Source organism: Podarcis melisellensis, assembly GCF_964234715.1.
Source record: "Podarcis melisellensis genome assembly, chromosome: 3".
In the NCBI taxonomy this organism is placed as follows: Eukaryota; Metazoa; Chordata; class Lepidosauria; order Squamata; family Lacertidae; genus Podarcis; species Podarcis melisellensis.
Window position 1 is genome coordinate 115,870,748 of NC_138530.1, and position 25,137 is coordinate 115,895,884.

At 44.0% G+C, this 25,137-nt stretch overlaps 1 protein-coding gene across 1 annotated transcript; it reads left to right on the forward strand.

Annotated features, from left to right (window-relative positions):
* The first annotated feature begins 756 nt into the window (after window positions 1-756).
* On the forward strand, window positions 757-22,960 carry MCM3 (minichromosome maintenance complex component 3). The gene is made up of 17 exons (XM_081906163.1): window positions 757-901; window positions 1,805-1,917; window positions 2,912-3,120; window positions 4,546-4,676; window positions 5,421-5,659; window positions 7,096-7,204; window positions 7,918-8,071; window positions 8,619-8,750; window positions 9,564-9,772; window positions 10,721-10,895; window positions 11,511-11,637; window positions 12,636-12,786; window positions 14,010-14,150; window positions 18,815-18,918; window positions 20,171-20,262; window positions 21,362-21,434; window positions 22,255-22,960. Exons 1-17 carry the CDS (start codon window positions 818-820, stop codon window positions 22,451-22,453), a joined length of 2,442 nt encoding a protein of 813 aa, XP_081762289.1. The 5' UTR covers window positions 757-817; the 3' UTR covers window positions 22,454-22,960.
* The last annotated feature ends 2,177 nt before the right edge of the window (window positions 22,961-25,137 follow it).

A 25,137-nucleotide genomic window follows, 5' to 3' on the forward strand; every position in this document is an offset into this window, starting at 1 on the left:
ACATTGAATAGCTGTGTGTTTATATGTTGCAGGGGATTTGAGCAGGTTGGGGAGTGGGGTCTGGGGGTGCGGGAGCAGTTAACCCTTTCCCCCCCACGTTGGGCGTTGCAAGAACAGGATCCTGGACGTGGTGGGCTATTCATGGGCCTGATCCTGCAAGGCTCTTCTTTCCTGGAGAATCCCAGGGATAACAGGCAGTGGAGAGCAAAGGAACTGCAATCTTGCACTGGAGCATGGGTAGGCAAACTAAGGCCCGGGGGCCGGATCCAGCTCAATCGCCTTCCCAATCTGGCCCCCGGATGGTTCCAGGACTCAGCGTGTTTTAACATGAGTAAAAAGTGTGCTTTTATTTAAAATGCATCTCTGGGTTATTTGTGGGGCATAGGAATTTGTTCTCCCCCCCCCAAAAAAAAATATAGTCCGGCCCCCCACAAGTTCTGCGGGACAGGGGACCGGCCCCCTGCTGGAAAAGTTCGCTGACCCTTATTTGGCCTATTACCGCCCCCTCCTGGCTGCAGTGTTACAGGCAGCCTCATTTCGCGCGGGAAACCGGGAGAAACCAGGAACTCACGGCCGCGAACTACAAGCCCCACAATGCACCGGGGGCGCGAGGGCCCGCCTCCTCCCTCCGCGCCTACCGCCGGATTGGCAGGCTGTTTCTGGACGTGCGAGCGGAGTTCCGCGCCGCGCGTGCCGTTCCATTGGGCGGCGTGATCGAGAGCCCCGCCCCCCGGCCTCCGCTCGGTTTGGCGGGAAAAGGCGGCGCGCTTTTGGCGCCAAAACCGTGAGGGAGCCGGAGAGGGAAGAGGACGGCAGGATGGCGGCGGCAGGAGCGGCGGTGTTGGACGACGCGGAGCTGAGGGAGGCCCAGAGGGACTACCTGGACTTCCTGGACGACGAGGTGCGCGCGCGGCCGAGCATGTGCAGAGTGCAGCTTAGGACTTGAGTTCGTTGGAATCCTGATTGTGTGGGCGACGCGCCTCGGTGCCTGTGGAAACCTCTAGCGTCCTCCTCGGGCCGAGCGGGGCTGCGCAGGGGCTTGGGCGGAAGGCCGGCGGGGGGGGGGGGTCTCCTGGGGGAGAGGCAGGCCTAGGTGGGTGGGGGTCTCTCGAGGGAAGGAGGGCTTAAGCCTCCGTGGATATACATATATATATATATATATATATATATATATATATATATATGCGCGTATATGTATGTATATGTGTGTGGTACCTCGGGTTACATACGCTTCAGGTTACATACGCTTCAGGTTACAGACTCCGCTAACCCAGAAATAGTGCTTCAGGTTAAGAACTTTGCTTCAGGATGAGAACAGAAATCGTGCCCCATTAGCTAAAGTGGTGCTTCAGGTTAAGAACAGTTTCAAGTTAAGTACGGATCTCCAGAATGAATTAAGTACTTAAACCGAGGTACCACTGTACATACACACACACAGTGGTACATCTGGATACGAACGGGATCCGTTCTGGAGCCCTGTTCGCATCTTGAAGCGAACGCAGCCCACGCGATTCGCCGCTTCTGCACATGCGCATGACATCATTTTGACCGTCTGCACATGGGTGAGCGTTCCGTTACTTCCAGGTCACTGCGGAGCGCAACCCGAAAGTGCTCAACCTGAAGCAACTTCAACCTGAGGTATGACTCTGTGTGTGTGTGTGTGTGTGTGTGTGTGTATATGTACAGGTGTATAGTTGCGATTGTTTCTATTTGGGGGGGGTGTCACCCTGCGTGATGCCGGAGTCCCTTACAATGCTTTGGCTCTTGGGCTCTGGCAAAGGTTTTGATCTGATACTTGTTGCAGGAGGACCAGGGGATTTACCAGAGTAAAGTCCGGGACATGATTAGCGACAACCAGTACCGCCTGATTGTGAACATCAATGACCTCCGAAGAAAAAATGAGAAAAGAGCCACTCGGTAAGTTACACTTGCGCTGGGTCACCGCGGATCTATAGATAGATATAGTGTGTGTATGTTTATGCTTTCGTTGAGATTCCTGTATTGCGGAAGAGTTGGACTAGATGACTCTAGGGGTCCCTTCCAACTCTTACCCTTCCCCCTCCCTTTTCTTTTCGTCAGCCTCAGTACTTGTAAGCTCAGGAACATCTCACTGCCTTCTGTACAACTGTTTTTTTAAAATAAATAAATACAAATAGATCTGCTGTATATAATGCAACGTTTAAGACACAAAAGCCTTAATATTCACCACACTGGGGTGGAATCAAAGAACTACATATGACAGCTACTTTTTAAAGAATAAGATGCTACTGTCAATGTGACTGATAAATGGCTTAAAATTGCCACAGCAAAAAACTTGTATATGTGAAATTGAATCTGGAGCAGGTTTTGAAAATATAAAACAGCCCATTGAGTGGTAACACAATGTAAACAATAACCTCAAAAGAGATGAAAAAGGAAGAGAAGGCTGTCTTAAGTGCTTTTCAGGAGCCATGGTGGCTGATTTCACTTGCTCTTGTCACTGGAAATCTTCCAGGTGTTGCATTTCTTAGCTAGGGCAGCCCATTATAGAATCATAGAATTGTGGAGTTAGAAGGACCCTCGAGGATTCTCGCCCTGCAGTGTCCAACCCCTTTCAGTGCAGGAATCTCAACTAGATCATGCATGAAATCCATCTTATATTTATGCAGTGGATTCTTCCTGCCTAAGTGTTATGAAGATTTAGCATAAGCAGAGTAAAATGGCAGAAGTTGATGTAGTTTCCATTTAGGAAGAAAGAACTGTTTGGCCACAGAGATGGGAAAGGGGAGAAAGGCCAATAAGCATCCCTTAGAAGACCAGGGATCTTCTGTCTCCCTTCCCCTGGAAAAAACTGCCAGCAACTGACATATTGGTAGGGGCTGACATGGCATTAGGGATTCTGACACCAGAGTCTTGTTCATCTTTGCTCCAGTTTGCTGAACAGTGCCTTTGAGGAGATGGTGGCTTTCCAGCGTGCCCTGAAGGACTTTGTTGCTTCCGTTGATGCCACCTATTCCAAGCAGTATGAAGATTTTTACATTGGGCTTGAGGGCAGCTTTGGATCTAAACACGTGACACCACGGACGTTGACATCCCACTTTCTCAGCTGCATTGTCTGTGTGGAGGGTATTGTAACGAAATGTGAGTTAAAAAACAAAGTGAGGACAGCTTTTAATACTGCATGGATGGGAATGTAATGGGACCAATGGTAGTCTTCTCAAGCACTTGATTTCTCTGCGAAAACATGTACCATCAGTGGTCTGAAATAAATGACTGCAGGGCAAAGCTAAGTGTGGCATAATGGATATAGTGGCCCTATTTTGGTGTTGCCATGAGGTATAGAGAAAATATGGGGCGGGGCAGTGGCAATGAGAATGCTGCCCACAGGCCTCAACTTGCAGAGGACAACTGTGTGAAGCAGGGAGCTTCTTGTTTCCCTGAGTTCCATGGGTTCCACAATGCACAAGGTGCCTCCTTGCATGCAGGACTCCGGAGGGTGCCTGTTTCACACAGTTGCCCTCTGCAAGTCTGCAAATCGAGGCTGATAGTGCCAGACTGAAGAGGGCAGGGGCGCAGCGATCACACAACCCCTTGTTTTTTCCTGTGTGTTTTTATGCGCCTTGTATAGGTATTATGTATGTGGTTGGAAGTAAATGTTACCTTAGGGACTTGCCGATCGCATGGTCGGCGGTTCAAATCCCCGCGGAGGGGTGAGCTCCTGTCGTTTGGTCCCAGCTCTTGCCCACCTAGCAGTTCGAAAGCACCCTTAAGTGCAAGTAGATAAATAGGTACCGCTTTCTAGCGGGAAGGTAAACGGCGTTTCCGTGTGCTGCTCTGGTGCCGGTTCGCCAGATCAGCTTCGTCACTCTGGCCACGTGACCCGGAAGTGTCTGAGGACAGCGCTGGCTCCCGGCCTCTAGAGTGAGATGAGCGCACAACCCTAGAGTCTGTCAAGACTGGCCCGTACGGGCAGGGGTACCTTTACCTAAATGTTACCCTGGCAAACATCTTTTGACTCAGGTGGGGACACTCACATAGGAAGATGGGTGGCTGGGGGTGGGTGTTTGTCTCTTGATGCTACTGTGGGAGAGGACATTTGTGTGGAAACAGTGGTACGGGGAGTGGGCCAGGAGCAGCAGAATCTTCCCCCAGCCAGTTTGGAGACTGTCAGTCTAGCTTTGGGATTTCTTCCAGTCTTTGCATTAGCTGGAAGAGAGGCAGTATAGGAATCTGACAAGGAATTGGGAATGCTGAAGCACATTCTGAATAAGAACGTTCATGAGCTCTGATGTTGGTCATGGCTATTCCTGGGGAGTAAGGAAGCACCTATGGGAAATAGATTTCCTTTGGGGTCGGTTGCAACCTATTTAAATAACTATTAGGCTGTAGGCCTGGACAGAATCAGGCTTTGCTTTTAATGTAACACAGTTGAAAAGTTAGGCTCTGAAATGGAAATTTGGAATTTCACTTGCGAATGTCTGGGGTGAATGCTGTTTATGCAACATCTATTTTTGCAGAGTATTGTGACCTAAAACAAAATTAAAGGCTGTTCCCACTCCAACACAGGTTCTTTGGTCCGCCCAAAGATTGTGCGCAGTGTGCACTATTGCCCTGCTACCAAGAAGACAATTGAGCGCCGGTACACAGATATGACATCCCTGGAACCTTTTCCATCAGCTGCTGTTTACCCTACCAAGGTGAGCCAAGTGGGTTCCGTGTCCTCAAGGGTGTTCCCATCAATAGGATGGACATTCCTCAGTGGATCTTTTATCCAAATTATCTCAATTCTATTTCCTCCCTGTTTTCCTACCTCTTTAAGAATACTTCTTTCATGTATTCTTTTTCTGTTAAAAGGAAAGGAAATTGAGGGAGGCTATTTGTCCTGCTGCCCTTTGTGCTCCCTGAAAATTGGTTCAAAATGACGCCCCCGCCCCCAAATTGTTGTTTGAAAGGGTTTGTGCTGTTCAACATCTCTGTGTGTAACCCCCCCCCCACAGAACAGATGCAGCTACAGATGCTTCAGCAACTGATTCTATATAGTGATCTGAGGATATACTGGTCAGCTTGTAAACTTCCTTAACTGTGACAGTTTTGTTTTGGCTGAAAAACCAGCTGTGTATGGATATGTTGTGAACTGCCCTAAGACCTGCAGGTATAGGGCAGTATATAAATTTAACAAATAATAATAGCAGAAAGTGTTGATGTGTTCAAGTAGTAAGTCTACCAGAATCTCTTCAATTTATTTGCCCATAAAAAAACATTTATTTTATGATCCTCCAAGCTTACAGTTAAAATAATCTCTCATGACGTACCTTGCTAAATTACTTAACAACAGCATTTCCCTATTAGGCACTTGGACCATGCCTGGGCGCCACCCAGTGTGGACATAACAGGCTACACTAAAAAGCAAGTTACATTTTTATCTTACGCTGGTTGTCTAGGATGAAGAGAACAACCCGCTTGAGACAGAATATGGCCTGTCTACCTACAAGGACCACCAGACAATCACAATCCAAGAGATGCCAGAGAAAGCACCAGCTGGGCAGCTCCCTCGCTCTGTGGACATCATTTTAGACGATGACTTGGTAGACAAGGTGAAACCAGGGGACAGAGTGCAGGTCATTGGGACGTTCCGTTGTCTGCCAGGAAAGAAAGGTGGCTACACTTCAGGGACATTTAGGTAAAACGCTCAGCAGGCAAGCTTATTTGTTGGCATTCTGTCATAAAATCAAACTACTCAGCAAGGCTTCTTGCAATGGATTCTTGCCCTTACTGCTGCCTCCTTGTCACAGAATCTGAAAACATTATCTGCCTAGTTATGGTAATGCTATTACAACATTTTAAACTTCATTCCTCTTGTCTGTTAAATCTTCTGGCAGTTTACAAAGATTCTGCCTTGTCCCAGGGAAGGTATTGCTATGCCAAGACCTGCCCCCCCCATTCTATAAGAGGATTAATGTCAGTTTATTTCACAAAGGACATTGCCAAATATATGTGCTGAAAAAATTCCAGATAGCCTGACTTCTAAAGGGCATCATGTAGATCTTAGTTCTCTTGATAAATTGTGTGATTCTGTCCTTCACACATGTTCTTATGATCGTTTTATGCATTGACTTGCTGTTTCTGGTCTGTGTGATCTCTGTTGGCCTCTCTCAGTATGAGGGTTTTTTTGTGTGTGTGTGTTTCTCTGTCTCTTCCCCATCATAAGAATTTGCCTGAAGCCCCTCACAAATTTTTTCTTTTGTTTCTCCTCCATCACACATTTCTCCTAAGATTGCAGGTGGTGCATACATAAGAATTTACACATGTCAATATGTAAATTTTGAATGCAAAATCTGATAACCCCTCTCTCCTCCCATTGAACATGCCATTCTTAAATGCAGGAGAGTAGCAGCACCCAGAAGACTTAGTATCATATTCAGAGGTCCGCAAATTGTTCTTTGGCTTAGTAGTCAATTATTACTTTTCCTAGACAATTTGGGTTCACTAGAAGTGCTTCTGAAGGCCTTTCCCTTTCTGCTGATCAAGTACAACTTGCCTGTAATTAAGGAGAAGGGGCTGTGGGACAAATGACATTGTTCCCCATCTGTGTGCACAGGCTTCCCCCACTTCAGTCTTGCCTTTAACATGAGGCCAGTATTGGGAAGCAGCCATGGCAGGGAGGTAGTGTGTAATTAGTTCAGGCTCATTGTGGCTTGTGTACATAGTGCTAAACCATGGCTTCTTAGCTGCATGTGAACCAGCCCATCATCTTGGAGTCCATTCATGTAGCATAAGAGGAAGGCAGATAAAGACTCTTCAGATGGTGTTTTACCTGTGTATGTTTTTTTAAAAAAAATTAACCGGAGATACTTTTTAGTGAATATAAGTCTTTTGAAAATTTAAAACATTACAGCTCTGCAGATATTAATGTAGTGAAGTGGGGTATGGCTTAAAAAAAGATTCCCTGAGCATTGTACCTTCTCTAAAGTCTCATTGGAAATGGACCAAACACTTATTGACTAAGATTTGTCCAAAAAATTTTGAGCAATCTTCCGCTAATCTGCAGCTGGTCAGTCTAGACCTGTAACAAAGCAAACATGTAACAAAGGGTCTGTGTTTTCTTACCTTCTCTAGGACTATTCTGATTGCTTGCCAAGTGAAGCAGATGAATAAGGAGGTTCGGCCTGAATATTCGTCAGCTGATATTTCCAAGATAAAAAAATTCAGCAAAAGCCACTCAAAGGTAAATTGGGCTATGATGTTAGGGCAATTTCACATATTTTGCTTGGGAAGATTCAGGTTTGCTTTTAATGTTGACTCAGCAGAGTTGCAACCAATGCATGTGTTTCTTGTAGTCAGTTCTGAGGCGTACAATGTTTTAACCATGTGCCTAAAAATGAAATGTGTTAAGTGGACCTTGTAAACTTTGTGATAAAAACTGTGGTTGCAGAGAGGTGTGAAGGGCTTTAGATCTTAATTATAAGGAGCCCGTTTATAGTAAAATCAAAACTAAAATTAAGATTAGGAATGTTTGCATTGAATTTTTAAAAATCTATTAGGCTTAAAGCCATTTTTACTCTGCTCATTTTATGGTTTATTCAGTTTTAAATTGTTTTGTTGTTGTGAGACATTGAGAAACTTTGGAGTATACCGGCCTTCAAATACTGCTAATAAGCAAATACATCTTAGTGTGTTTCTATAGCGTCATCTTGCACTGATGTATTCCTTAGATATCATAATCACTGTACTGTATTACATTTTTTCAACTGATACTGAAAAATATTAGTTCCAGTATGGGTGTTATCTTAAACCAGTTCTGACCCTCCATACAATTGTGGCGGAACCCTCCTTTTCCTGATGTGCCTTGAAAGTAGTTTTGATTTCTGTTGCCATTTGAAACTACAGTTAATTGTCTATGGGCACCTCCTAATACATTTTTCTGCTTCCTGAAACTAGGATGTGTTTGATCAGCTGTCAAGGTCTCTGGCTCCCAGTATCCATGGCCATGAGTACATCAAGAAGGCAATTCTCTGCATGCTGCTAGGTGGAGTGGAGAAGGTGCTGGAGAACAAAAGTCGCCTCCGAGGGGATATTAACATCCTGCTAATTGGTATGACTGTGGGCACTTCTCTTTAAAAATATATCATGGAAATGTTCATAGCTTGCTAGCCATAGTTTAGATGTTTTTAATTGTTTTGAAGATGTTTTAATTCTGTTTTGTTGTATTGCTTTGCCACTTAGTTGTCCTGTAGTAGTTAGGGCCAGGGCCACCCAACTGTCAATCACCTAATGCCTCTGTGACCTCGTGTGACCTGTCTGGGCTTCTGCAATTTGAAATCAAACCCCATGGGCAAAGGCCGAGCCCTGCACTGTCCAAGTGGCACTGGTCAGCTGAGGGCCAACACTTGTGAAGTCCCGAGCACAGCACTTTGCATAGGGCTTTGCGGGTGCTGATCATCAGCCAATCAGCAGTGCCTGCAAAACCCATTTTGGCCCAACTTCAGCTTTGTCTGCCCCATACCTGATGCCATGGACGACATTAAGACAGGTGAGCATGGTTTGGCCATGATAGTCTCATGGGCCAAAATGGAAGGCCAGCAGTTCTGTACTGAGGCTGTGTTAACATCATAACGAGCCCACTGTCTCTTCTCTTTCAGGTGACCCTTCTGTTGCAAAGTCTCAGTTGCTGCGTTATGTGCTGTGCACAGCTCCACGGGCCATCCCCACCACAGGCAGGGGTTCCTCTGGAGTTGGTCTGACTGCCGCCGTCACTACAGACCCGGAAACTGGTAAGGAGCAGGCTAACGCACAAGGTTAGCAGTGACTGCAATGGGAAACAGGCTGATGCCTGGCTCTCTGAAGTCAAGATAGTGTGTTCTTGCATGGCAGCTGGAGCCAGAACTGGAGACATCAATGGGGCACAGCTCTGTGGAGAGCAAAGTTGCCTTATGGCTGTTACAAATTGGGTTATATCTCTTGCTCTGCCACCAGCCTGCTGGTTATAACTGGTTTGGGTCTCATCATGTTCCTTGCTGGAAAAATGGGTGTATGTTTCAATTCTTTCCTAACACCTGTGCATATCTATGGACAAAAACATGTTCGATCTCTTCATTTGTAACCCATTTGCATTGAGCAGAAGTGAGGCATTGGGAAAGTACAATGTTGCTGCTAGATGAATTACAGAAGTAAGCATTTATGTGCAGGATCTGCACAGATTATTGGCAGCTTCATGGATGGAAACAGTACTCTAGGAGCTAATTCTGCTAAATAGCCTGTCTTTCAGGTGGAACAGCAGCCTTTGGCTAATATGTACTGCTTAGCATATCACTTTTGCTAACTTGGAGATGAATGCTCAAGTTGTGGTCAGTGGATGGATGTAATCGACATGTGTGCTCCGATTTTCTGATCCAGAGCAACCGGACGCCCATAGCAATGGGCTGGACTGTCTTTGATCTTCTGTAGAACTTACTGAATGTTAAGAGACAGTGCTGGGACACTGCGTTCATGGAGATGGGGATATCAGTATTCCAGTCCACCTAGTTGGAAAGGTGTGAAGGGAGCTGTGGTCAAACTCATGTGTACTCTCAATTTACTGTCTTCAGGAGAGCGTTGTCTGGAAGCAGGTGCCATGGTCTTGGCTGACCGGGGTGTGGTGTGCATTGATGAATTTGATAAGATGTCTGACATTGACCGCACAGCCATCCATGAGGTGATGGAGCAAGGTCGCGTTACCATTGCCAAGGCGGGTATTCAGGCCCAGCTCAATGCTCGCTGCAGTGTCCTAGCAGCTGCCAACCCAGTGTATGGAAAGGTGAGTACTTGCGGATGCTTCTTCAGGCACACCTAATGGCAGAGTCGTTGACTTTGCAGACCGTTCTGGTTTTCTTTTTATTGCTTCAAATTTTGATACTGGTTTTGTTAGTCACTTTGTGGGGCTGCAGCTAAAGAGGTTGTGTCATCTTAAATATGGGGATAGCCTTCTTCAGATGGTCATATACATTCTCACATACAGCTGATGGTGGAATTCTCCAGTTGGCATCAATCTGCATTTTGCACTTTGTTCAGTGACTGGCAAGCGGGTAGGGTGCCCTCTTTCCCCCAAGTTGATAGAGAAAGAGTTCTTTGAAACATGTGATCCAGATGAACTTGCCACGTGAGTTGATATTGTGGTCTTCCATGCAATGAGTGATGTTTGCTGACAGAAACAGGAGATTCACTATGTAATGAACCAGGTACATGCTGTGAATTGTACTGAACACGTTTTACTTAATCCATTTATAGCCTGCCTTACATAAGATTCCAGGGTGGATAAGTTAATATTAAACAATTAAAACAAAGTGCTGCAATACGTAGGCAAAGGGAACAAGGTATATATGCATATGAATAGACATGTGATTGTTGCTGCTCCCAAAATTGGCTTTAAAAATGGCAATAGCCTTGCCAAGCAGGCCAGAGTCACCACAATGGTTTGTGTTTGTTTGTCTTTATTTGAAAATGGAGTTCTTTGATGTAATAGAGAATGAGGGGAACGTGAGCGGCAAGCTTTGGCTGTCATTCACCTGCATTTTCTGTACTCAAAAACAGTACCATGGTGTGCATGAGTAGCAATATTTGTGCTTCTTATTTTTTTATTTCAGAAAATGCTGGGTTTCTCTTTATCGCCCTCCCTGTCCAGTAGGCCTTATTTCCCTCTTTAGGAATAAGATACCCTTAACAGTTGCAGGCTGAACGTGCTGTTTTTTCATATAACTTTTTACAGTATGACCAATACAAAACCCCCATGGAGAACATTGGCTTGCAAGACTCTCTACTGTCTCGATTTGATTTGCTCTTCATTGTCTTGGATCAAATGGATCCGGAGCTAGATCGGGAGATTTCGGACCATGTTTTGCGGATGCATCGTTACAGAGCAGCTGGTGAACAGGATGGAGATGGTGAGTCTCTCTTCCCGAAAAGCTTTCTGGGAAATCCTGTGTGACATGAGAATTAATTGGAGTTACCTAAAGTTTCTTTCTTTTGCAAGCAACACTCCTGTTATTCTATGGCATATTTTCAGGTCTTCACTTGCTGTTGTGGGAGGTGGAATGATCGTGCTAAGTTGCCTGTGGAACGCAGGGATGCTCCTAACATTAGATAAGGAATTCCACCCCAACTAATAGGAAGCCAGGTTGGAAGTCGAGGGGAAAATAGAACATTAGCATGCAGATGTGTAGGGGAGAAAAATCAGAAGACTTTTCTCCTATCACGGGGATCAGGGAACCATTTCAGCCCCAGGGCCACATTTCCTCCTGGAGAACATGCCCCTTGTGGGTAGGGTCAGAGTCAAACATGGACCAATAATACAAGTTTATTTCACCACGCCTGCTTTCGTTATTAGAGGGAGCTTTGGCAGCTTGGCTCTTCTCATCCCTGCTGCTCAGATTTTTTCTTTTAAATGGAGCTTTTCAGGAAACAGTACAGTGAGAAGGTGCTGGTTTTTGTGTCTGTTGCTATAGTAATTGAATGTGACCTAGATATGTCTCCAGGCAACCCTTCCCTTCTCTTTCCAGCCATGCCTTTGGGTAGCACCGTTGAGCTGTTGGCTACCGATGATCCTGCCTTTGCTGAGGAGGAGGACCACGAGCTGCAGGTGTATGAAAAACACGACGATCTACTGCATGGGCCTAAGAGGAGGAAGTGAGTGCCTCCCACAGTCTTCCTCCTTGCAGATAGATTGATTGCTGTAATCTCTTCTCCTGCCCCACTTACTGTAGCTTAAAACACAGGTGGCTTAAAGCGCAGCCTCCAAACCGTATAGAAATGCCAATCAGTAGCCTATATTCAGGGGCCCTATATCACACACGCACTCCCTATATTTTTGCTTTCTCAGGAACTGACAGGAAGTTTTGGTTAGATAATATAAGAGCAGCCCAGCTGGATCAAACCAAAGGTCCGGCTTTTATTTTCCAATGGTGAGCTGTGTGTCTGAAAGTTCACAGGCAGGAGATGGAAGGAATTGCCCTACTCTTCTTGTTCGCCAGCCTCTCATTGCAGGGATTAGCTATAGATAGGATGCATCTTCCATGGCTCCCACCTTTTGAAGCTATCCAACCCCCAACTAGCCCTGCACCTTGTGGAAATGAATTCATTGACTTCCTTAGCACTTACTGTGATCTGTGGTGGATCTATTGCCAATTCAAAGCCATTGGGTGACATGTATTGTGGCAAGAGAGGAGAACTTTTGGCTCCAGCATTTATGAGTTTATAAGCTTTTGTTCATATTGCCCCCCTTAGTAGTTTCCCCCCACTAAACCTAAAAGCCTTAAGCACTGTTGCTCTTCCTCATAGAGAAGATTCCGCCCCTCCATCTTTTTGTGTGTTGGGGACCCCCCTACTACTTGCCTTCTCTGCGCAGGGCAGTTCTGGGAGTTGGAGGTAAGAAGAGTCATCCAGAGAGGCACACCGCCCCGCACATTCTTCTGAGACTTCCCTCCTGCAAGGTGCTTCCACCACAGTTCTTAATACAAAGATTAGTTTGGGGATGTGAGGCTGCAGGGTTCGTAAAAGGGAAGCGGCAAAGGGGTTCACTGGCTTTAATTCTCATCTTTTTACAGCTAGGGCTGTGTATTCGACCCATTGAAGGGAGGAACCTAGTTTGAATTGCTTACAGAACTTGATCACTTTGCGTTTGTCAGAGAGAAGATCGTTAGTGTGGAGTTCATGAGGAAATACATTCATTTTGCCAAGATGATCAAGCCAGTCTTGACGGAGGAGGCAGCAGCCTTCATCGCTCAGGAATATTCTTCTCTTCGCAGTCAGGACCAGATCAGCTCTGATGTGGCTAGAGTGAGTAGGGAGCTGGTTCTTTTTACTGGGAAAAAGGTGGGGGAGAAGAGCAAAGCTGAAATTGAGAAAATTACATCGTACGTGTGATGTAGTAGCACAAGAACATTGTGTTAAGACACAAAGAAACCCAAGTTCAGACACCTGCTGAACTGCAGAGGTTTTTGGATGGCAATGGGCATGTGGTTGTTCCTCAGCTTACTTTACACCACTGGACTGCTGAGGAAAAACAAATGCTTATTTTGAACTTTTAGGACGAGGAACAAATAATTGTGCTGTATATTTGAATCAAAGTAGCCTTGACTATGCAGATGTTTTGCTTTCCGATGTGCAGCTTAGCTGCTTTTCGGTCAGCCGAACTTGGCCTGGAAATCCTCACTTTCCTCTGAATAACAGCAGCAGGGGAACAATGCTATAGGGCTGCAGCACTGCTTAATAAGAGGATTTTGTGCAGATGGAAGTTACCTGAGCATCATCACGTTCCCTGGCCCCCATCCATAACATACAAAATCTAGGAGTGGAGCCTGTAGCCTCAGATTGAAATCCCATTGAATTTAAAGCACACTTGTAAAAAAAATTGCAACTGCATGTAACACACTAGTATTGGCAGGTGGGTGGGCAGATTCTTTCTATGGATCTGAGAAATTACATGTACAGCGGACGCTCAGCTTGCGAATGTGATCCATGTGGGATGTACGTTCGCATCCCGCAGCGGCGTGTCTGCGCACGTGGGGGTTGCTATTTGGTGCTTCTGCACATGTGCAAAGCGCGATTTAGCGCTTCTGTGCATAGGCGACCGCCAAAACCCGGAAGTTACCCATTCCGGTACTTCCGGGTTTCGGCGGTTCTGTAACCTGAAAAAATGCAACCTGAAGTGTCTGTAACCTGAGGTATGACTGTATTTGGTTTTCGTATTTTTTTTTCCTTTTTCAAAGGCTGCATGTAGTTGTCTCCTGCCTAGGAGAGAGAGACAGAGAGAGCGAGACATTTGCAGTTCACATTGTGGAAGATTACAGGAGCATGTAGTGCTTATCAGATGCTTGTCCTGCAGCTTGAATCATCAGCTGCGTAACCTTGGTAGTCTCCTTGCTAGGCTATAGCAAAAGAGCCCTGTGGCTTCTCCCCCTTATGTGCTGCTATGTATTTGTTCTGAAAGTGATTGCCTGAAACGGGAGTCTCATTCTTTTTATCATTCAGCGGCTCAATGGTTCTATCTTACTTTCCAGACTTCCCCTATAACGGCCCGTACGCTGGAAACTCTGATCAGACTCTCAACTGCACATGCTAAAGCCAGGATGAGCAAAACAGTGGACAAGCAGGATGCCAAAGCTGCTTTAGAGCTGGTGCAATTTGCCTACTTCAAAAAGGTGTGCAAACTGTTGTTGGATTGCCTGTTATCATAACAAAACAAACAAACAAAAATGCATCTACCCTGGGACAGGTATTTGGTAGCACTTGGCTTGTATCCTTGAATGGTACTAATGTCATCCATTATTTCAAGTGTTCTTCCCTGTAAATGTTCCCAAGGTGGCCTATAGTGGTCAGTAATTAGATGGGCTTTACCTTCACATTCACAAACGGCAGAAGAGGATGCTGGTCTTTTCTCATCGAGTGGCAGAGGTTTGCTTAATTGTATTGCAGCTCCAAAAACCTATAGCGTTATCTGCTGTGCAGAGTTTTGTAATGGCTCAGCACTTGTGTGAATTGCTACACAGATGTCGCTGGATTGGACAGGAGAACTCCATCACTCTGCTGAGTCCAGGAACCAAAATTATTGCTGCTGTGCTGAAGCTTTTCCCTGACAATGGTCGTTGCTGTGCACAGCTCTACTGCACAAAGTAGAGCTCTGTTGCACTTGATTTCTGGCCAGGGTTGAGGCAGGACCAAGTACTAGTCCTTCAGGAGGAGATCAAAGGGCCCGTTTGCGTGTGCTGAAGCAACACATGCATCCTTGTTCCTGAAGGGTAAAGGATTTTCAGTAGCAAAAAGTAAGTGCACCATGGTGCTGCCCCACTTAGCCAAGGGCACAATGAGAGAATGCAGGTAACTGTTTACCATGTGGTGACTTGCTGCACTGTTAGGACCACTTGATAAGTCAGTTGTAGTAGTAGTATCCTTTCAAGAGACAAAAATCTTGTCATTCTCCCCCCCCCCCCATCCTGCAGATTTCTGAGCAGTTGTGCATAGGTGATAACATTCTCTTCACTTGGCTTGTATTTGGTATCTTGACACACATCGGCAATCCTTTCATACAAAGAGTGAGATTGGGAAACGAAAGGAGGAATGCTGCAGGTTGGATGAGCAGAAGAAATGGAGCAAGCTGCCTCCTCTGCTGCCCCTTGAACTCATGAGGAAGGGATGTAGTTTGGTGGTAGAGCACATGCTTTTATGTTCATAAGATCACAAATTCAACCCCTGCTGTCTCCAGGTAGGGCCGAGAGAGGCTCCTGTTGGAAACCCTGGAGAATGGAAGTGATACTCGGCTAGATGGACCAACGGTGTGATGCAGTAAAAGACACCTTCCTTTATTAGTAACTAATGTACCATATTTTTCGCTCCATAAGACGCACTTTTCCCCTCCTAAAAAGGGGAAATGTGTGTGCGTCTTATGGAGCAAATGCAGGCTGCACAGCTATCGCTGAAGCCAGCAGAGCAAGAGGGAGAGCTGCGCAGCGCCTCTTGTTCTGCTGGCTTCCCAGCGAAGCGGGAGGAGGAACGGAAGGGAGCCCTTATGGATAGTTGCACAGCTTGCTCTGGCTTTTCAGGGAGGTGGGAGAAGGGACAGAGGGCAGCCCATCAGTCCCTTCTACCACCTCCCGGAAAAGTCAGCAAGAGCCGCTCTATCTTTAAAGAGGCTTGCTGAGCGAGCGTGTCTCTTGCTGGCTTTTCTTGTTTTCCTCCTCTAAAAACTAGGTGCGTCTTATGGTCGTGTGTCTGTTATATATTTTTTTTTTAAATCATATTTATTAAGGTTTCCAATAATAACAAAATAGAAAAGATAGAAAAGATAAAGAAAAGAAAGAAAGAAAAAAAAGACCAATTTTAAACCCTTATTTTCATAACCTTCTTTCTGGGACTCCCTCCTTCCCCTCCCAGCTGTATTCCCTTTTCCCTATGTTGGTTCCACAAGTTCTCATTCCCAATTTATGCCTAATGTGTTGTACCTAATAGCCAATTTAAATTACAGTCTTAACGTCGCTCCTCCTCTTTAACAAAATAGAACAAAAGATTCCCCCCCCATCTTTAACAAAGTGGAACAAAAGATTTTTCCCCCAAGATCTACCCCATTTCCTTCCACGAGTTCCCCCTTTTTCCCCCCCAAAACATGTTAAATCAAAATGCCAAAGTTATATAAAAAGATAGAAGATAGAAGATAGTAGAAGATTCCAAAAGTTGGTTACATAGCCTTTGGATTCTAAAATTCCCCCTCCCTTCCCCGGTTTGGATTCCCCATGTCCATCAATCAGTATATTGTCAGCCTGGAGGTCTCAAGTCCACAGCCAAGTTTTTCTCAATCCATCTTGCCGGTTTTCTTTAGATTTGCTTGTTTTAATAATGTTTAATTTCAAGAGTCCAGTTTAATCGAGGCCTTTAATTTCCCTTGGTCGTTGTTGCTCCTCCCATTGTTCTTTCTGTGGCGTAGTTGGTCCTTAACTCTTTTGCTTCTTACTTTCTCAGGTTTCTGTCATGTTCAGCTGCAAAACCATTCTTATTCTGAAATCTAGTATCTCTGCAGAGGTTTGTTATTCAGGAACTAAAACTTACGTCCAGTTCCTAGCATACTTCAATAGAAAAATTCTATTATGTTGTCACCTCTGTAGACACAACAATATTTCAGTTTTGCTACTTTCCCAGGAGCTAATACCAATACACATCCCAGAGTAGTTTTCCACATACGTCGCTTGTAATGTCCCACTGCCCCTCTAGGGGGATTGCCATAACTTTGTGTCCTTTCATCCAACAGTCAAATTGTTGTTTCGTTTTTCACCCGACATTTTGTATCCATATTTATATCCAATTGTATCAAAATTAGCCAGCAAAATACTTGTAACAAAGTCCTCTTTGTATTCTCACGATTTGACAGCTACTTTGACAGCTGTCAAACTCTCCATCTCTCTCCGCCAGGTTCTCGGAATCGCCCCGGTTCCCAGGGGGGGTTGCCATTTCCCTCTCACCTTCGACTTTTCTCCTCCAGCACAATTCTTGTGATAGTTCCATCGTGGAATTTTATATTTTTTATCAACAATAAGCTTCTGAATTGATCTTGGTTTCTCAGTCCTTGTTTTAGCATGTTTACAATCAGGGAGGGGACTGACTTCCTTTTTAGATCCCCCCCCCCCGCTCGTACCGAATCCGGAAAAAAAATTCCTTTTTTTCCTCCTTTTGTACCCGGTTACCCAATTACTCACGGGTTGTTGTTAAATGTCCGAATTTCAATTGGAAAAAGCCAGCGCTCTCCGTCGAATGGCTTGCGGCTGCGCTCGGCAGGGGAAGCGATAGACTCACAGTACCACGCCGCTCCCTGGCACCCGATCCGTAGCCTTTAAAAAGGCTCCTTCACGAGTCGGGAGGGCGCTGACGGTACCAGCCGAGTCCCCATGTCCACGGTCTCCGTGCCCGTGGTTTTTGAGGGTCCCCGCGTCGCCGGCGCGGTAGGACCCAGCCCCTGCCAAGCCGGCTCCCTCCGGAGCTCGGAGGGAGTCCGCCATTCGGCGATGGCGCCGACCCGGAAGTCTGGTCGTGTGTCTGTTATAGAGCGAAAAATACGGTATATGAATCTGCCCCTTGTTACTTGGACATTAGATGGTTGATCCTGATCTCAGCTCCATGTCATTGACGGCAAGCTGGAGCCAACAGAGGCTGCAGTGGCTATACTAAGTGATGAATGCTTACTTCTCTAGTAGTGTTCCTGGGGTTTTTGAGTGACATTGTGGGTGGGTTGTGCCTTCTTGAGACATGTGGGAGAATTTACAGTCTCCTGAATTACAAAGCATTTCACAGATGCATTTGGCCAGCTTATTGACTGTAGTTAACTGAGTAAATCAATCTCTTTGTCCATACAGCCACCATTTATTTATATAAGAATATTTATTTACTGCCATTTCATTTTTTAAAATTAAGTAGTTCACAACAGCGATGCATAAAACCATACAATAAAAACCATATAAAATGAGTTTAAATCAGATAACTATTGTGGAAATAGGTATTCTTAATTGCCTGCATAAGCCTGATGGAATAAAAAAGTGTCTTAGCTAGTCGCCACATAATTTGGTCCAGCGAGCAGGAAAATCAGAGTCAGTTTTTATCAAGCGTGTTGTGAAACGAATGGTTGCATTCTTCTACACACTGTCCCTAAACCCTTGCAGTATTAATCATAACACAGAAGTCACCATGCTTCTGTGCAGGTTATATGTCTCCTCAAGCTACAGTGTTGGGTAGCTCATTTATTTGGAGACTGAACCTTAATTAAGGCTTAAAACCACCTAAGATTCACCCTCCTGTTCTAAGGAGCCACATTGCTGATGGCTTCTGCTTTTTTTTTGCGCCTTATGATTTTTTATTTTCTTGGTTTACAAAAGTATGCAATGTCTCTTTCAAGTTACATTTTTTACAGATCAGTTTCCTTTGTTGAGACATTAGGAAGAAAAGGGGGAAAGAGGTGGAGGGGGGGAAAGGTGGATAGGGGTGGGGTTGGGTGGCGATGTTTCTATTTTACTTAATACATGTGGGGTTTTGTGTCAGCGTCGCTTGTGCAGGTTCTCTGCTGTGCACTTGTGTTCTTTTGGTGGTGAGAGAGGTTGGAGTTGGCCTAGGGTGTGGTTGTTCATTTGTGATTGGTTGTGGTGATCTTTGTTTTCATGTATGAGTGGGGTGGATGGGTGTTTTGATTATTGATTTGTATGTTGCTGGTGGATTTTTGTCATTGTCTTGTTGGGCGCATGGCTTCTGCCTTTAAGACTCCTCGGCTCCTGAGCAAATGGCTGATTAGCTCACCTACTTATAGATTCTTTGGGCTTCTCTCATTTCAAAGGTTTTGGAAAAAGAAAAGAAGCGAAAGAAGCAGACTGAAGATGGTTCAGACCCAGACACAGAGAATGAAGCTGCACAAGAAAGTGAAACGAGAGAGAAAAAGAGGTAAGTAAACAAAAGCAGTGTTTTTTTCTGCTTTTTTGTTCTTCAAGAAAAAGTCTTCATTGGGCAACAGATAGCAAAACCACAAAATTGTCATATTTAATGGATCATCTTGCATTTCCATCTCATTGCAACTATCTGTTCAGCCGGTGGCTCACTTGGTGGGTTGCTTTCAGACAGTTATATGCAATTCACTGGCCCAGATCATCTGGGCCGCATTGTGTGTGTTTTGCATAATGCACAAGCTGTGTGGCTGCACACAGTAATGTACAGGGTGGGGAACCTTTGGCTCACAGAGCAAGCGTGGCCCTCCATGCCTCCCCATTTCCCCCGTGAGGCCATTTTCAGGAACCCCACCTGACATCATACATGATGCCAGATGCGGGGAAGGTAAGTGAGGCACTTGAAAGCAACAATTGCGACCTTAAAGCAAGCGAGATGCACTCCTGGTCCTATGGAAAGCCCTTGTCAGGATGCTTGCTTGGAAGTTCTGAAAGTTGGGGCTTCAAAGGGAAGCATCACATGACGTCAGGTGATGGGCAGGTGGGCAGCTTTGAAACAACTCGTTTCAATAGGTAACCAGTGCAGTCTACGCACAGCAGATGGGTTGCACATTCCTTCTCCAACCCCAAATAATGACATCTAAAACAAAAAGCAATATAATTGGCCCCCCCATACATCCACGTAAATTAAAGACAAGTAGCAGAGACCAGGAATGTAAATGACTACAATTAGTTTACCGCATAGAATATGGCTTTTCATGTAAAATCTGGAATAATTTGGACTGCTTTCTAATAAAGCAGGGATGGGGGGACCTTTGGTCTTCCAGACATAGTTGAGTTACTGCTTCCCTCAGCCTTGACCATTGACCATGCTGTCTAGAGCTGATGGGGGTTGTAATTGAGCAATATCTGAAAGGCTGCAAGTTTCAAACCCACCTGGAGGACAAACCTAAAGTAGGTAATAAAACTAGAAGGGTCTGAAAGGTACTTTATTCAGTCCGTAGCTTTCTGCCTCCCGTTGTCACTGGCTTCCAGTCTTACAGTCCCCTACCCAGGGTGGGGAGGTAGAAAATAGGAGGGAGGGAGAGTTTCACAGAATAAGTTTTTTTTCCCAGTTTTAAAAAAATAAGACGAGGTTTCTAGCTCAATATCTCCTCTCCCTCCCTTTCTCCACAAATCTACACACACTCCAGGTATTTCTATCCATTTGTGGGTGGTGAGAATATTGCTGTAAACTTTTTGTCCTTCTGTAGGAGGAAGACACGTTCTAGTGATCATGAGCCAGTGGAAGGGGAGACCCATGATCCCTATTCCTTCAGCGACACTGAAGAGGAAATGCCAGAAGGTGAGCAGTTTCCCTCCGGTCTTCCTCAGGCTAGTAGATTAATGGATTCAGACCAAAAAAAGCATTCATGCGCTATATTTTTGATTCATTTGCACAGTAGAATCTGCCCACAAGGGATTTCAGCATGCAGTTGGCTGCAAAAGTCACTTCACCTCTGGCAAGCTTGCTGAAAGTGTGATAGCTTTGGAGCTGCTTAGTGTCAACTCGCAGACTTCCCTGAAGAACTCCCCAGACTATGAAAAACTGTTGCTTTTCTATTTTCACCATTCCAGAATTTACCACTTGCACAATGTTCATATACTCAGTACAGTGGTACCTCGGGTTACATACACTTCAGGTTACAGACTCCGCTAACCCAGAAATATTACCTCGGGTTAAGAACTTTGCTTCAGGGTGAGAACAGAAATTGCGCGGCGGGGGTGCAGCGGCAGCAAGAGGCCCCATTAGCTAAAGTGGTGCTTCAGGTTAAGAACAGTTTCAGGTTAAGAACAGACCTACAGAACGAATTAAGTTCTTAACCTGAGGTACCACTGTATTTGTTTCTCTGGTACTTGCAAACCTTTTGAGTTAACTTTGCTCTTGTGCCTCTTAAAATCCACTGCTCTTTAACCAAAAAAAGTGTTTTCTTTTTCTGTGGTAACAGTACTCAAGAAATAAAAAGGCATGTAACAGGGGAACCCTATAGAAGATGGCTAAGGAGTAAGTCGCACTGAGTTCAGTGAGACTTGTTACTAGGTTTGTGGATGTAGGATTCTAGCATCAGTCATAGGTCTTGGTTTGATGCCTTTCCACTAGACCACACGGGCTGCCTGTTAAATATTTGCTATATAAATAGGGTAATTTCCAGAGAGAGAGAGAGAGCTGTGTTGGTTTGTTGCAGCAAAAACAATGAAGTCTTATAGCTTAAAGACTGAACAAATCTATTAGAGCAACAAATCTGTTATTCATTAATTACCAGTTAGACACATCTGATGAAGAGGAGGAGTCCATTAAAGTTTATGCTGGTGTATAATAGATCAATGTTTGTTGGTGAATACTTGACATTGCATTCCCCTATTTTGTTTTCAAGACTAACTCATCTCTCCTTGATATTATTTAGTTGAGGCACACACTCCCAAGTCTACTGAACCTTTGGGCACTGGTGAGACTAAGTCAAAGTTGGCTGAATCCAGGTGGGTAGTATGCAAATAAATATTACAGGTCAGAGTTTAATGGTAGGCAGGCTCAAGCGCTAGTGTGATCCCTACGACTTTGTAGAATTACAAGTAGTCTTGTGGCTGGTCATTTTGAAAATGTGGTAGTTTAAATAAATAAAACAAAGAAGGCCATGCTTATTCTGACCCTTGATGTGAAAACTCATTTGTCAGTATTATTTTCAGAGGCTAACAGTGCAATCTCAACTGTGTCTGCTCAGAAATAAGTCCGATTGAGTTAAATGAGACTTACTCCCAGATAAGGGCAGTTGGGATTATTGTAGTTTTCTTGTAGTTCAAAGTAATTTTAAAATAAGACCCAAGATTGCCATGTCTGAAAGATTGTCAAATGATGCTAGTTATTTATGACTAAGGTATGCAAATTAGCTGTATCACTTTTGGTTCATTGTTAAGTTTCATGTTGATCCAGCGAGGGATTTTCCCATCTCTCTCACCCCCCCCCCCCAGCCTCATAAGGCATAAACATAAGCATTTCCTTCCGTGGCTTCATGGCTGGCCTTTTTAAGATCATTCAGTTCACCCTCTGTCACCCTGTTCTGTATTCTCTCTATTAAAGATGGATAGAGACTGCAGACTGCTGTCGCTTCCTGCTGCAGAAACACAGTGGCCTCTTGTGGCAGAAGCAGAGAATAATATGCAAACAGCGGTGGGAGACTCAGAGCTCAAACACTGTTCTTTAAAAGCATCTTAGCTGCTTCATGGCTTGAGAGCCTAGCCGAGTTCTGTGTAGCCAAACCATACTGTTTGACTCCATGCTTGTTTTCTTCTACCTGCACAGACTGAAAGCATTCAAGGCTGCCCTTCTGGAGGTATTCAAAGCTGCTCATGCGCAGTCTGTGGGGTTGAAGAGCCTAATGGAGTCCATCAATCGAGAAAACCCAAACCCTTTTTCATCTGCGGAAGTCAAGGTGGCCTTGGAACAGATGCAAGATGACAACCAGATCATGATGTCAGATGACATAATTTTCCTGATCTGATGAACAGCTCCTAGGTGTGGAGAATCCCCTTTTCAGCACCTTCCTATAAGGACCATCTAAAAAGTTTGGCTTGCCTCACCTGAGCCATCTAGATTAGGAGAACTGACTGCAACTTGGGATGCCCATGTTATAAAACATTTATGTGGGTTTATTTGCCTTGGGTTTTTTCTTCTTGCAAGGGAGAACACATTTACATTCAAAAGGACTTAATTGCAATCTTTCGTTAAAAATCACTGGTATGTCCTAAAGAAACCAGTGGTGGAAAGAAACATCTGTGCAAATCTCCTGTTGTTAAACGTATAGAAGCTGACATAGCACAGTGGTGCAATTCTAAGCTTTTCACCTTTGTCCCCTCAACCATCACAGCCTATCATACCTGCAATTTGTTGTTATTTAGCAGCTGAAATTTTCTTCACGAATGTAATTACTTGACACGGATTTTTAATAAATAACCCAAATGTGGTTGTAGTGAATGAAGCTATTAAAGTATATTTGCAACCAAAGACAGCTCTACAAATATTACATTTCTCTCACTGTGTATCTGTATTCATGTGTAGCTCCTCTTCCCCATTATATACGCTACCAGCTTTGCCTTTGGGAACAAATATTCCAAAATTAAATCATGGGTGAGTCATGTTTCTGTTACATAACGTTGAAAGCAATTGCTTTCTTCTGAAGTTATTTTGGTTACTGGAGTATAGCATGCATCAGGACTATCCTGGAAGTCTCATCTTGCATAAAGCTAGAGAAAATTACTTCTACAGGCAGCTACATGTCTCCCTCATAAGACAGCCGTGTGTCTTATCATTGCAAAGAGATATGGGAATTGAGCTAGGAAGGCTAAAAACTTCTTTTTGTATTCTGCTTTTGGTCTTTATCTTGTCCTTTTTGATACCACGGGAGTTTTGCAGCTAGAATTAAAATGGAAAATGTATAGAAATAGTAAAAGCCATTCTAAAAAAATGTATATTTTTTAAGATTGCAAGGAAATAGAACATTTGGGATATTTGCTTGCATTTATTTGTAAGCAGAACTTCCTTAACCTGAGATATCTGCTGGTCTAGGCAGCATTACCAAGTGACCCTAGGAGGGTGATGAAGAGGTTAGGTGCTGTCTGCTTTGGGTGAAGCTTGGTTCCTGAGGTGGCTGGTTCCAAGGTACATAGCATCTGCCACTACAAAATATTTGTGCTGAATTGTGTTTCCTACGAGTGCCTCCCCCTGAATTTTTACTCTCTTCTTCATTTTCCTTGTCTCTCTTAAAATAAACTTTCATTTATTTCTCTCTTTTTTTGTATATAATTTTTATAAAATTTTCAGTTTTACAATTTAAAATATTCATTTTACATCCTTAAGATAGCAATAACTTCCCTTCTCCTCTTCCTATGGTTCATTTTAATTATCATAAATTGGTGTATATTTTACAAAAACTATGCCATTCAGTATTCCATTATTGCATCCATCAAAACTTTTTTACCCTGTTGAATTTATCTTAATGCTGCCAGCGTTTTAAGCTGTACACAATTATTTCCCATATATTCAATAAACGTTTTCCAATCTTCTTTAAACGTATGTTCTTCTTGTTCTCTTATTCTATATGTTAATAAACTTACTTTCATTTCTATCCTGTTCCTTTCTTGCTCTGGACCTTCATATATCTTCCCAATAAGAACTGCTCAACCTTCTCTTTTGCTAATTAACCCCCCCCCCAATGATTAGCTGGAGGTTTTTCCTGTTGAATCTGCATATCTAGTCTTACATTTCCTTCTTTAAATCTTCCATTTCCCCCCTTGCTTTTAGCTCTCTCCCCCCCCCCCCCACTTTCAAAGGATTTTAGTAGTGCATCAGAGGTGGGTTTTGTTTTTGCAGAAAACAATACAATTATTTTCCCCCTATCTATATTGGGAGGATATTGGCTAATTTTAACTGTTTGCCTTATTTTTCCATATACCCCAAAGGCTGCTTGCATCTAAATACGGTTGTAACTTATTCAAAACTTTTATTCTAATCATTTTGCATTGTCTTTCCAATTCCCACCTATTGTCTATATTTTCTTTAAACGAATGATTCAACCTCATAATGCCATTAACTCTTTAACTGAAAACATGAGTTGAAACAAGTAATGATATATAATACAAATTAAAGCATTTAAACCATACATTACAAATACTTTCACCATAAATTTAGCTGAAGGACTTGAAAAGGACTTGGGTAAATTAGAAATGAACAATTTCATTAGACAGAGATAAAGTGCTTTAATAATAAATCCATCATACTGTCCATTAGAGGGTGATAGAGTCTCTTAACATGAACAAATTAAGGAACTAGCAGCTTCATCAGAAAGCAAATATGCGGCCTTAGAAATCAACACATTATTAGAATGATTACATTCATTTAATGAAAGAAAAGTGCCTTAGAACTGAGTGGCTTAATTAAAAACTAAGTTTTTTTAATTAAGGGAAGCTTCCTTTGCTGGTGGGCTATTTATGCTGCCATAATGTCAGCAGCAAAACCTAGCATAAAAACCGAGGAGAGAAAGAGACTCCACTCCCCAAAGTAAAGAATGGAGAGCCATCACAAACACCAGCCCCAATGCCCAAACACTGGGTGGCATGCAAATTATTGTTACTTTCTATTATTACTTTAAAAATTTATATATTGCCCTTGCATCTGAAAATCACAGGG

What these genes read in the sequence shown, in the direction of transcription:
- MCM3 (XM_081906163.1), top strand. Translation starts at nt 818, where the DNA reads ATGGCGGCGGCAGGAGCGGCGGTGTTGGACGACGCGGAGCTGAGGGAG. An exon ending in GGAGGGTATTGTAACGAAAT is followed by an intron (nt 3,121 to 4,545) that starts GTGAGTTAAAAA and finishes ACTCCAACACAG; the next exon opens with GTTCTTTGGTCCGCCCAAAG. An exon ending in AATTTGCCTACTTCAAAAAG is followed by an intron (nt 14,151 to 18,814) that starts GTGTGCAAACTG and finishes CTCATTTCAAAG; the next exon opens with GTTTTGGAAAAAGAAAAGAA.